General features: G+C 36.2%; 1 protein-coding gene across 1 annotated transcript in view; it reads left to right on the top strand.

Moving 5' to 3' along the window:
• Positions 1 to 14,419, top strand: part of LOC150093613 (adenomatous polyposis coli protein-like) — a 372,524-nt gene that overhangs the window by 183,236 nt on the left and 174,869 nt on the right. The window contains exon 9 of the mRNA XM_090413231.1: positions 3,336 to 3,596. Within this exon, the coding sequence (XP_090269357.1) occupies positions 3,336 to 3,596 (261 nt within the window). The remainder of the gene's footprint in view (positions 1 to 3,335; positions 3,597 to 14,419) is intronic.

Consider the following 14,419-nt stretch of genomic DNA (forward strand, 5'->3'; position numbering starts at 1 on the left):
TGCTGCCCTCAGGGGAGCAATTCAAAATGGTAAAAGCGACGACATTTATTTCTCAATATCGGATAAATAGATAAAATTTTGTATGTGATATTTAACCACCACCTAGTTTCTAGTTTTCCATTTCTAGCTGTTTTAAAAACTTTCATTTCTAGTTTCCTTTCAGTAGCCAAATAGTTGTGCATTTATTAAGGAAGGACATCATACCTATTAAAAACAAACTGCTTGTGCTAATTACTGAAAAAACACGTTTGAAGAGTAGAGACGTGGTCAGTTCACTACTCATATCTAACATGCTGTGCTGCTTGTGTTGTTTTCAGTAAGATAAATAAAAAAAAAAAACCATCATTCCATTCCCACATTGTTTTAAAACCGAATAAGAAACTCAAAGATTGGAATCAGAGAGTTTCTTGCCGAATATAGTAAACTATAACGTATCGGCGACCACTAGCATCGGCAAGAAACTCTCTGATTCCAATCTTTGAGTTTCTTATTCGGCTTTAAAACAATGTGGGATTTAATATCCCCTTAATTTAAATAATGTTTTTGTTGCCAAAATGAAGCTTATTAGCTCTTTATATTTAAGTAACTTAATGGTTGCACCTGTTTGGAAGCTCGTATAGCAGAGTATAAGTTCTTTTCACTATACACTTTGGTATTAACTTGATCTAGCTACTCACTGATGAAGCCTCAAAAAAGGCTGAAACCAGTCTGGGTAGTGACCTCCCCACCATAATGTAATAACAGCATACATTTCCCAGGAAATGTGTTTTTACATTATGGAAAATACCTAAGAATAGCGATCAGAACTTTACCGACTTTGCTGCGAGATTTCCGGTATTGCACTACATGTTAGGGTCACTTGCATTTAGCGGACACTAGTGGTCGCCGATACTTTATAGTTTACTATATTCAGCAAGAAACTCTCTGATTCCAATCTTTGAGTTTCTTATTTGGTTTTAAAACAATGTGGGATTTAATATCCCCTTAATTTAAATAATGTTTTTGTTGCCGAAATGAAGCTTATTAGCTCTTTATATTTAAGTAAAATCATTCCATTCGTAATTTCAGGGTATAGATTTTGATGTCTGCTAATGGGAGTAGATGAAGCTACCGTATTTTCTGGTGTATAAGACGCTCCTATGTATAAGACACACCCAAATAATTTAATACAATTTTCTGGAAAAAAACTTAAACTTTAAAGTATGATTTAAAAAAAAAAAAGGATAAAATAATAGGTAATTTTTAATAGTAAACTGACCCTTCAGAAACCTGCAAAACCCATGTCACTATCATCTGACTCTTCTCTATCATCATTAATTTCTTATAATATAGAAATAATTTTGTCTTCATATTCTTTTGGCATTTTTTGACTGATTTTTGTTTTTGTACGCATACAGAGTCCACTGCGTTTCATGAAACGGTAATACCATGATACACCACCTTTAAAATCTTCAATGTTACGCTCACAGACTACTTTGACTGCATGTGCACGAATCATTTTTGTTGAAATGGCAATGCCATTTTGCCAATTTTCTTGCACCCATTTCAAAACTTCGGTCTCTAGTTCTGGCCACTTCACAATTTTTCCACGTTCCATGCGCTTTTCTTTATGCAAATTGTACAAAATCTCCTTCTGACCACACCAAGTTCTTGGCCAGTGACGCGCTAGAAGTCACGTGAAGGTCATGCATCAATTTGATTGCACCATTAACCGCCTACAAAGATCTTGGAACATAAAAGGGAGTGCGTATGACTTTGAAAAGAGGAAACAATCTTTACCTTCATTATATAAGACACACCCCATTTTTAAGATGAATTTTTAAGGTAAAAAAGTGCGTCTTATACACCGGAAAATACAGTATATAGCAAAGGAAATGCAGCAAGCTGTAACTTTCAAAAATTGGAAGGGGAAAAGATAACAAATTTCCACTCTTATTCATCACTGGTAGCTGATCCAAGATTATCAGTGATTTTTAATAAGCATTGGGATGCAAATTATGTAGATAATTACTGCTATCTCAGCTACAAATTAAACTTGTCAAAAAATTATCCTTTTGTTTAACCCTTTATCCAAATGTAAGCAAACAAAGTTTGCTTGTGAAGTATCTTTACAACTAGACTACTTAGTATCATATAAAGCAGAGCACACTTCCTTATGGCCATGCATGATGCTAACTAGATTTTCTGGATGAGACAGAATCAATAGAGGTCAAAAATGGTCTGTGTAGTGGTCCTCCCATAATGCATAACATTGTACATTCCAAAAGGAAGTGTGCTTTGCATTATTGAATACATAGGCAATGAATGTGCAGTTATCATCATCCTCTATATACAAGCAGCCTTGTCATGTAGATACTTCACATGCTCACCCTTGGATAAAAAGAATTGGTCGAATTTAATTTTCCACCAACCCACATGCTATATATTATTGTCTGAAATAGTGCAAGTTTTCTTGATTTGTAAAATTTTAACTCACGTGTTCGGGTGGAGAAAACCTTCTCAGCTTCCACGGATGCCCTCTTGTCCTTTCCCCACCCTCCATAAAATTAAAGATTTCATCCACTGAAATCTTGTATGACCCTTTCAGAAGTTTGTCTCATTTATATTACCCTCTTTCTTTTGTTTTCTAGTGTCTGCAGTCTACAAATTCTTAATCTGTCTTCATAATCAGTCTAATATGCCTTCATAATTGATTCTGTCACCACAATCCTGATATCATTTTTAACACACTCCTGTGCACCCTCTCCAGAAGACCAGACCTGTGCATAATAGTCCAAGTGAGGTCTTAACTAGGTCTTGTAAAGAGGCAAAATAACATCTTTATCTTTACATATGAAAGTTCATTTCAGCATTGCAATTATCTTTTGAGTTGTATTTGCAATCTTTGCTACATGACCTCTGAACTTCAACTTCCTATCTACTAACACTCCAAGATCCCTAGCCTCATCAGTCTCTTTCTAGCATAATCCACCAATATAATACAACATTAGATATTTAATCACACCAAAGTGCATGACTTTGCATTTACCTCTACTATACAATGTTGAACTAAAATTTGCATTTTTTATTATGAGGCTTTTTCATTTCCAAGGGTATTCACATCATTTAATAGAAATCAACTTGAATAAAGAGGAATCTAAAGTTGAGAAGTTATATTAATATAAGACTCAGTTTGGATTCCTCTTTAATTCATGCTAATTCCATATAGTTGCATGAAGTATTTGTGCTGCAAGGAGTTTGTTGTAGGTTATTATACTTGTATATGTTGGAATGTATGTGTATGTGTTTGACTTCAACCAGTGTAAAAAAATTTTTTTAAATTTAATTCTTAACAGGATGTTTGCCTCTACTAGTACAACTTCTACATGGTGAGGAGAAGGAGTCGTCAACAGTAGATGATGCCCAAGCAATACGACAGTCGGTGAGAGATGCTAAACAGCGAGCAAGCTTGGCTCTTCATAATATTGTGCATGCTCATGCTGATGATAAAAGAGGTCGGCGAGAAGCTAGAGTTCTACGTTTGCTTGAACAAATCAGAAATTATTGTGAACATCTGAGAGACATAGAAGCAGGAATAATTGAGGATAATCAAAATGGTTAGTAAATTCAAGCCTTACTAATATCATGAAGAAATCTTGTATGAAGAACTGGAAAGTCTGCTTAAAGCAAGCTAAAAAAAAAGGGGAGAGGGGTTGGATGAGTTAATGTTATCAGAACTTAAGTGTCTTTCCAGATCTTCATAAAGAATTGATAATTACTGTCTTGTATGCATACTTAAGTCTGTAAAATTCATGAGTTAAAAGCAATTTTACATGTTAAAGTAGATATAAGCCGTCTTTAGTCTGTTAATCATTAAACATAAAACTAGTCTTATGGTATAATTTTTACTTCTGAAATCTATTTTAGGTTTACATTTGTTATATGGCTAGTCGGGGTGCTTAAGGGTCAAAGCTGTATAACTGAGAGGAGACCTCCACATAGCCTTTAAAGGAATGCGTAGAACCGACCAGGGCTTCTGACCTAATGTCCAATCCTCGCCTTCTCGTGGTGCACCCTGTTGGGTATCTACTTTGATACTGAACGAACGAGGATGGGCTGGCAATTTGGGATTTAGCCGACCAAATTGTATTCTTATTGGTTAAACCAAAATAAAAAATGATGGTACAACATGACAAAATTTCATGCCGGCTGGGGCATCGCCCGGTTATACAAGGCCCCCGTTGTTTTCGCCAGGGAACCAGGGCGAACAGCGAAAAGTCAGCTACTGGAACAAATCTGAAAACAAACCCCAACTCAACATCACCAGAGTTAAAGATCGGTACTATCAACGTAAGAAGCCTGAATGGCAAAGAAATGGAGCTAGCTGAGGAATTAGATAAGTACCAGATCGACATAATAGGGGTGACTGAAACAAAAAAGACCAAAACTGGTGAGATCTTTCTGAGCAATAAATACAAAATGTTATATTCAGGCAATGACAATCAAGGAAAAGAAGGAGTAGCCATAGTATTCAACACAAAATACGAGGCTAATCTTCTTGAATGGCAGTCAGTCTCAAGTGGAGTAATGTGGGCAAATATGAGAATGGGGAACTGGACAATGAGACTTATTTGTGCCTATGGTCCCACAGAAGGTTCTACTAAGGTAGAAGTGGAGGAATTTTTTGAGGCTTTAGAAAAAGCAACTGACACAATGAAAAAGGAAAAGTTGGTCTTTGTTGGGGATCTAAATAGCAGAGTAGGAAATGATTGTGAGACATACAAAAATATTTTGGGAAAATTTGGAGAAAAGAGCAAAGCTAATAATAATGGCAAATATCTGTTGGATTTCTGCTCAGGACATGGACTGGTTATTACTAACACCATGTTCCAACATAAAAATGTGCACAAATTCACATGGAGAGAAGAGGCTAGGAATAAGAAAAGTTTCATTGACTATGTTATTGTTGATAGTGATGTTTTCTCCTTGGTGCAGGACACCAGAGTGTACAGAGGATTTGAAATTGGAAGTGATCACTATTTAGTCTTGAGCAGGATAAAATTGAATTTCATATTGAAAAGAATAACATGTAAGAAAGTTTTAAAGCGAATAAAAGTTGAGCAGCTCTCAGATGTGAACTGTAGACTAAAATACAGAAATATTATTGAAAAGAAAATGAAAGAGTTTGAGAACAGGAATCAAACCTTGGAGATTCAGTGGCAAACTCTGAAGGAAACATTGATTGATTCTGCCAGAGAGGCATGTGGTGAGGTTGTCTGCAAGGATAAAAAATTCAGAACTCCCTGGTGGACACAGGAAGTTAAAGAGGCAGTGAAGGAAAAGAAGAAAGCATATCAAAAGTTCCTGGCAAATAAGTCAGCTTTTACTCTTACAGAATACAGAGACAAATGTAAGAAAGCTAAACAGTGTGTAAAACTTGCTAAACAAAAGTCATGGGAGGACTTTGGCAAGAATATAGAAAATAAATATCAAGAAGGTGGCAAAATATTCTGGAGGTTGTTGAAGAAGCTTAGGAATGGAGGAAAGAGTGCTGTAAATGGAATTAGAGATGATAAAGGTGAAATGAAAACAGGAGAAAAAGATATCCTTGAAGTATGGAGTAATTACTTTGAAAAACTGCTAAATGAAACAAGCAGTGATGACAGCATAGTGATAAAAAACACTGACCAGGCATGCAGTCAGGAATACATATCCATACTTGAAGTAGAAAAAGCCATCAAAGGCTTGAAATGTGGAAAGGCAGCAGGAGTAGATGATATTCGACCAGAAATGCTGAAGTATGGTGGTATAAGAGTCTTACAGTGGCTGCACTGCATAGTTCAGAAAGCCTGGACGGAGGGACGAATTCCCGATGATTGGAGTAGAGCTCTCATAGTACCCATATATAAAAAGGGAAATAAAACTGAATGTGAGAATTACAGAGGTATTTCCCTACTGCGTGTTCCTGGCAAGATCTATGCAAGTATACTTGAGAAACGATTGAGAAGAATTGTGGAAGAAAAGCTTGGTGAAGAACAAGCTGGATTCAGGCCAAATAGAGGCTGTCAGGATCAGATCTTCACTTTACGACAAATAGTCGAGAAAGCATGGGAATATAACAAAGATCTGTATTTAAGTTTTGTCGATTTGGAAAAGGCATATGACAAGGTGCCAAGAGAGAAGCTATTCAATACGCTGCAGTTATATGGTGTCAATGGGGCATTATATCAAGCAATACTTAGTCTTTATTTGAGTTGTGAGTCAGCAGTTAGAATTGAAGGAAGTACAGGAAGATGGTTTAATGTTAAATCTGGTGTGAGACAAGGATGTACATTATCCCCTCTGTTATTCATTATTTATATGGATCACATTATGAAGGAATGTGGTATTAAACCTGATATCAAAATTGGAGATGTTAATATCAGCTCTTTGCTTTATGCGGATGATGTTATACTTCTAAATAAATCCGCTACAAGTCTGCAAGATTCTCTGACTAAATTGAATAGCTGTTGTAATAGATATGGTATGAAGGTCAGCAATAAAAAGACAAAGACAATGAAAATAGGCAGAATCATTGAAAATGTCAACTGTGTTGTGAATGGAGAACCTGTGGAACAAGTAAAACATTTCAGCTACTTAGGCACAATTTTTACTGAAGATGGTAAACTAAATATAGAAATAGACAACAGAATCAGCAAAGCTGGTATGGTGGGAAGTCAATTGAATAAATTCATATGGAATAAGAAAGAAATTAGTCGAAACACTAAATTAGCTGTATACAAGACAGTGTTCAAACCAATTTTAACTTATGGATCTGAGAGCTGGGTCAGAAGTAAAACACTTGACCAAAGACTAGAGTCCGCAGATATGAGAGTCCTGAGAAAGATTAGAGGCGTGAACAGATGGCATCAATGGCAACATCATATTAAAAATGAGGATATTAGGAAAGAACTTGACATTGTCAGCATCCAGGAATGCGTTAGCAGAGCTAATCTCAGATGGTATGGTCACTTAAATAGAATGGGAGAGGAAAGATTAGCAAAACAAGTGTTCTCTGCCAGGTTGGCAGGAAAACGACCCAGAGGAAGACCAAGATATAGGTGGATTGATACGGTACAAAGTGCCTTAGACGATAGAAATATAAGATCTGATAATGTTGGAGTCTTGACAAGTAACAGACTGATTTGGAGGAAAATTGTAGATAGGAAGTTAGTAATGATGTAATTTTTTCATGTAGTACTGCTGTCATATCCTGTACACCCCTTGAGGGTACATGGCAGGAATTTGATGATGATGATGATGATGATGATATGGCTAGTCTGCAGTTTTATAATTGGGACATCGTATTACTCCAAAGTGATCCAATAGAATGGTATTATACATTTTAGCTGTAAAAAGTGGTGAGGAGGTGGACCAAAATCTGAAGTTTGAGATGATGACAATGTCATTTAATATGTGTACTCAGGTATCTTCATATTGATCATGCTGGAATTTATTATAGATATCCCCCCCCCCCCCCCAACATATATATTCTGTTTTCTTTCCAAACCTCAGAATCTAGCTTATACACCATCTTTCCAAAAAGAAACCAAACTTTTGATAGAAAATAAAACACGGGCCAATTATAATCATTCAGATCATTCATTTCAATCGATATACTCTCTCTCTCTCTCAGCTTCAATACAGCATTTGGCACAGTCAATTAATTCGTTAAATTGGTTTTTTATATCAGTTTTTGGAATACTGTTGAGGGTAGTGGTTACTGCTGCTTGAACGTTTTCAGTGTTGTCGTATCGCTTTCCTTTCATCGGCAAATGAAGTCAGGGGAAGAGAAAGAAGTCACAGGGTGCTAAATCAGGTGAATACGGCGAGTAATCCAACACACAAACTTGGTTTTTGCCAAAAAAAACTGTCTCACAATGTTCGAACGATGAGATGGTGCATTATCATGCAAAAGTGACCAGCTGCCTGCATCACAATATTCATGCTGTACGTGACGAATTCTCACTATCAATCGCTTCAAACTTCGAGATAAAACTCACCATTGACCGTTTGACCAGGCGGAACGAATTCTTTGTAGATATTGTCCTTGGAATCGCAGAAACAAATCAGCATTGTCTTTACTTTTGACTTTTTTTCGGATGCTCCTCTTCTGATGGTCTCCACTCAGCACTCTGGCACTCTGTTTCGGACTCATACTCGAAACACCATGTTTCGTCACCAGTAACGATCGTTTCAGGGAAGTTTGAGTCTTTACGAGCAGTTTTAATCAGGTCCTTGCAGTGTTCAATTTGATACATTTTTTGGTCGTCGGTCAACTTGTGGGGAACAAATTGCGAATTCAATTTACGAAGGCCCAAACTCTCAGTCAAAATGTTGTGGACGGTTGATTTTGGAATCACCAATTCATCTTCAATCAATCTCATGGACAATTTCGGGTTTTCTTTAATGAAATCATTCACTTTTTGGATATTAACTTCGCTCAGTTTAGTTTTTAGATGGCCGGATTTTCATCGTCCTCAAGCATCTCACGACCACTTTGAAATCACTTAAAAAACTCGTAAACTTGAGTACAGGATAAGCATTCATTATTGTATGCTTTTTGAATAATTTAATGCATTTCAATAAAACTTTTACCAAGTTTAACAAAAAAGTCAATCGCAGCTCTCTGTTTGAAACTCATTTTCCGACCATTTGTCAAAACACACTTTCACTATTGGCACTATAACTCGGCTGCTAATGAAAGAAATGTCATAAAACGTTGACACAACACTAATGAAGGTTGTTGCTTTCGACAACAAAAAGATGCAACAGGTGGCGCTACTAGTTTCTTCTATTTTCGAAAAGTTTGGTTTCTTTTTGGACAGAGGGTGTATATAAAGCTATAGAACAGGAATGTCTTATAAAGTACAGAATAAACTAATAATGTTTGTGCCATTATTGTATGTAAAAAATCATTACATGTTTGTGAGAAACTTATGCATGTAATAATATCATCACATAGTCTTCTAATTATAAAACTAGAGAGAGAAAAAAGACACTTAACGTTCTGTTTACGTGACCATACCATCTGCTTTGACACAACACTAATGAAGGTTGTTGCTTTCGACAACAAAAAGATGCAACAGGTGGCGCTACTAGTTTCTTCTATTTTCGAAAAGTTTGGTTTCTTTTTGGACAGAGGGTGTATATAAAGCTATAGAACAGGAATGTCTTATAAAGTACAGAATAAACTAATAATGTTTGTGCCATTATTGTATATAAAAAATCATTACATGTTTGTGAGAAATTTATGCATGTAATAATATCATCACATAGTCTTCTAATTATAAAACTAGAGAGAGAAAAAAGACACTTAACGTTCTGTTTACGTGACCATACCATCTGAGATTAGCTCTGCTAAACGCATTAGTGGATGCTGACAATGTCAAATTCTTACCTAAATATCCTCATTTTTAATATGATATTGATGCCATCTGTTCATGCCCCACCTAATCTTTCTCAGAACTCTCACATCTCTAGTCTTTGGTCAAGTGTTTTACTTTTGACCCAGCTCTCAGAACCATAAGTTAAAATTGGTTCGAACATTGTCTTGTATACAGCTAATTTAGTATTTTGACTAATTTTTCTCTTATTCTTTATAAATTTATTCAGTTGACTTCCTACCATACCAGCTTTGTTGATTCTATTGTCTATTTCCATATTTAATTTACCATCTTCACTAAGAATCTTGCCTAAGTAGCTGAAATGTTTTACTTGTTCTATAGGTTATCCATTCACGGTGCAGTTGATATTTTCAGTGTTTCAGCCTATTTTCATTGTCTGTCTTGTTATTGCTGATTTCATACCAAATTTATTACAACATTTATTCACTTTAGGTAGAGAATCTTGCAGACAGGTACTGGATTTATTTAAAAGTATAACACCATCTGCATAAAGTAAAGAGCTGAGATTAACATTTCCAATTTTGATATCAGGTTTAATACTACTTTCTTTCATAATGTGATCCATATAGATAATGAATAACAGGGGGGGATAACGTATTATCGTTGTCTGACACCAGATTTAAGATCAAACGATCTTCCTGTACTTCTGTCAATTCTAACCGCTGACTTACAACTCAAATAAAGACTAAGTATTGCTTGATATAATGCCCCATTCATACCATATAAATGTAACGTTTTAAATAGCTTTTCTCTTAGCATCTTCTCATATATCTTTTGCAGGTCTACAAAACTTAAATACAGGTTGTTGTAATATTCCCATGATTTCTAAACTATTTGTCAGAAAGTGAAAATCTGATTCTGACAGCCTCTATTTGACCTGAATGCAGCTTGTTCTTCACCAAGCTTCTCTTCCATAATCCTTCTCAACCGTTTCTCAAGTATACTTGCGTAAATCTTACCAAGATCACTCAGTAGAGAAATGCCTCTGTAATTCTCATATTCAGTTTTATTTCCCTTTTTATATATGTACTATGAGCGCTCTACTCCAATCATCTGGAATTTGTCCTTCTGTCCAGGCCTTCTGAACTATGCAGTTCAGCACTACAAGACTTTTATACCTCCATACTTGAGCATTTCTTGTCGAATATCATCTACTCCTGCTGCCTTTCCACATTTCAGGTTTTTGATGGCTTTTTCTACTTCAAGTATGGACATGTATTCCTCACTGCTTGCCTGGTCAGTGTTTTTTTTACCACTGTGCTGTCATCACTGCTTGTTTCATTTAGTAGTTTTTCAGAGTACTTCAAGGATATCTTTTTCTCCTTGTTTTGTCCCCTTTATCATCTCTAATTCCTTTTTCAGTGCTCTTTCCTCCATTTCTGAGCTTCTTCAGCAACCTCCAGAATATCTTGGTTTCAATTATCGCGATTCTCGTGGTTTATAATTTGATATCGGGATTTATCGTGGTTTATAATTTGATACCAAAATTCCAATTATTGCACTCCAAATTCGAATTATCGCGGCCGCGAGATGTAGCCCACTACATATGCAACCAGTTCGAGTTGCCACTCTCCAGGTATCGCTCCCTTGTAGCGCTTTGTTTTTATCCGACTGTGCCTGCTCACCAGTAACTATCCACCTTTGCCTGAAGTACATGTGGATATTTATTTCTCTTCTTATTTACCCCTACAATGAATGCTAGAAGAAACAAGTATGATATCAAGTCTACAGCTATCAAGAAGAAACTTAGAGTGATCAGCTAAGAAAGTAAGTTGCATATGATAAATAAGTATGAAGCAGGCATAACCAAAGGCAAAATTGCAAGAGAGTACTGTCTAAATGAATCAACTATTCGCCATATTTTAGACCACTCTGCAAACTATAAGCAACTAGGACAAAGTGCATAGAGCTCATCTGGATCCTAAACCACGAGAAACAGAAGCCATCTTATGATTGAAATGGATTGAAATAGAAATCTGTGTGGATAGAAGATTGTAACCAAAAGAGAATTCCTCTTAGTCAAATGACTATAAAAACAAAAGCACTGAATTTATTTGAAACTTTAAAAAGAAACAATTAGAAAGCGAAAATGATATGGCATCAGTATTGGAAGAAACTTTCTCTGCAAGTTCAGGGTGGTTTGATCATTCAAAAAGCGATCGAGCATTCATAGTGGTCATGTACAAGGTGAAATTGCTAGTGCTGATGAAAAAGCAGCAGCAAGTTTTCCTGGTGAATTGCAACAGATCATTGAAGAAGGAAATTATACTGATGAGCAGATATTTAATGGTAACGAAACAGGCTTATTATGGAAAAAAATGCCTGCTAAAACATTTTTAGCAAAAATTGAAAAATCACAGCCTGGCTACAAGGTTTCGAAGGAGTGTGTAACACTTTTACTATGTGACAATGCTTCTGGAGATTACAAGATGAAGCCTCTCTTTATTTATCATTCACGAAATCCTTGCCCGCTTAGAAGTCTAGATAAAAATTTTCTCTCTGTTCATTGGAGATTCAATAGAAAAGCTTGGATGACAAAAACTATTTTTGAGGATTGTTTTAAAAACTGTTTTTGTCCTGAAGCTGAAAGTACTGTGCGTTATGATCCATCAAGGTGTTTCTGACTCCTGGCGACTCCATGAACATACACTCTCCATTTCGATCTGTCCCTGACCTTGTCTTTCCGAACCTCCAAGCGCACTCCAGTTGCTTCTTTAACTCCATCCACCCATCTAATTCTTGGTCTTCCCCCTTCTCCTGCTTCTATCAACTTTAGCAAGCATCATCATTTGCTCGCAAAATATATCCAAAGTATGACAATTTTTGCTTAATGATCAAAGCTTCAAGGGAGCAATCTGGCTTTATTCTGTCTATCACTGATTTATTGGTTTGCTTTGCAGTCCATGGTGTTCTTTGTAAGCATCTCCAAACCCATAATTCAAATGCACCTATCTTTCTTCTTTCACTTTTTCTCAGGGTCCAACTTTCACATCCATACAGCACCACAAGGAATACCATTGCTTTCACGATTCTGATTTTTGTTGTGAGGATAATATCGTTATCTTTAAATATCTTGCTTAAATTTGTCATTGCTTTTTTTCTGAGTAATAATCTTCTTCTAACTTCTTCGGTACAATAACCATCTTTATCAATTCGGGATCCTAGGAAAAGAAAATTGTTAACTGCTTCAATTTTCTCCCCATGTATTCAAAATGTTGCCATAACTTTTGTCTTTTTGAGGTTAAGTTTAAGACCATATTTAGCACTTTCTTCTTTAACTTTCATAATAAGTTCCTTCAAATGTTCTTTGCATTCTACTAGCAAGGTGGTATCATCTGCATACCTCAAGTTATTAATATTTTTTCCACCAATTTTAATTCCAACTGAAAACTCCTCCAGCCCTGCCATTCTTAAAACGTATTTGCTGTACAAGTTAAACCGGTAGGGAGATAAAATACATCCTTGTCACACCCCTTTACCTATTGTCAAATACTCAGTTTCTCCAAGATCTGTTCAGACAGTAGCTTCTTGTTCATAATAAAGATTCCTCAGAAGGATAATGAAATGCTCTGGGACTCCCATTGTTCTTAACACATTCCACAGTTTCACATGATCTACAGAGTCAGCCTTGCTATAGTCAAAGAAACAAAGGTAGATATTCTTTGATATTCCTGTGCTCTTTCTATTATCCATCTGACATTGGCAATTTGATCTCTTGTTCCTCTGCCTTTTCGAAATCCTGCCTGTTCATCTGGCATTTCTCTCTTCATGAATGGTTCCAGTCTTTTCTGAATGATCTTAAGTAAGACTTTACTTGCATGAGAAATCAGTGCTATTGTTCTGTAATTTTTGCACTCTCTTGCATTGCCTCTCTTCAATAAAGGTATATACACTGATTTTTTTCCATTCTCTAGGCCATGTAGTTGTGATCCAAATTTGCTGACATAGAGCTGTTAAAATTTTAACTGCCTCTTCTCCCAGGGCTTCGAGCAGCTCAATGGGTATTCCATCTCCTCCTGGTGCTTTCTTACTGGATATCTGTTGCAGTGCCCACCTCACTTCACTCTCCACTGGTACTGGTTCTTGTGTATAATTCTGCTCTTCAAACTTCTCAGTAATTTCAGAGTCCTTTCTGTAAAGGTCTTCTGTATACTCTTTCCATCTTTCTTTGATGTCTGCAGCTTCTGTAAGATATCCTTTGTGTTTACTTTTCAATATTGTCACCTTGGCACTAAACTTTCCTGTTAGTTTTCTGATCTTTTTAAAAGATCTCTTGTTTTTCCTTTCTTGTTTTGGTCTTCTATTTGTTGGCATTCCTGGTTAAAGTATTTTTCCCTGTCTCTTCTGGCTTGTCGTTGAAACTCTGCATTCAAATGCCGTACTTCCTGCAAATTTCCTGTGGCCTTCATTTTCCTCCTTTCCTGAGCAGTTTTGATGGCATCTTCTGACAACCATTTGGACTTCTTACAAACTGTTGGGATATTCTTCTTTGCTTCTGTTTTAATTATATCTTTAATCTCTTCCCATAGTTCATCTGGTTCTCTTTCATGCAAATTGAGTGTGTTGAATCTGTTCTGTATGCTAATATTGTATTCAGCTGGTATGTTTCCAAGATCATATCTGATAGCCATTTATGGTGTTTTTTAGTTTTCATAGTTTCACATGTATCGTAGCCACTAATAACTCATGGTCTGTTCCACAGTCTGCACCTGGAAGTCTGCACCAAGTCTTGACAGACTGAATTGCACTTCTCCATCTTCTTTGTCCAAGTATATAGTCAATTTGATTTCTGTGTTGTCCATCAGGTCTATAATCCCATGTCTATAATCTTTTGTGCTGTTTAAAGGAGGTGTTAGCAACAAACAAAGAATTCTCTGCACAAAACTCAATTCTTTTCTTCAACTAGTCTTTTCCCTGCAGTGTTACGAATACCTAAACCAAAATGACCTGTTATTCCTTGTTCCTCAGTGTCTCCCACTTTTGCATTTCAATCT

The sequence above is a fragment of the Typopeltis vanoorti genome, chromosome 23 (assembly GCF_054136105.1).
Source record: "Typopeltis vanoorti isolate ZY-2024b chromosome 23, IOZ_Tvanoo_1.0, whole genome shotgun sequence".
Taxonomy (NCBI): domain Eukaryota; kingdom Metazoa; phylum Arthropoda; class Arachnida; order Uropygi; family Thelyphonidae; genus Typopeltis; species Typopeltis vanoorti.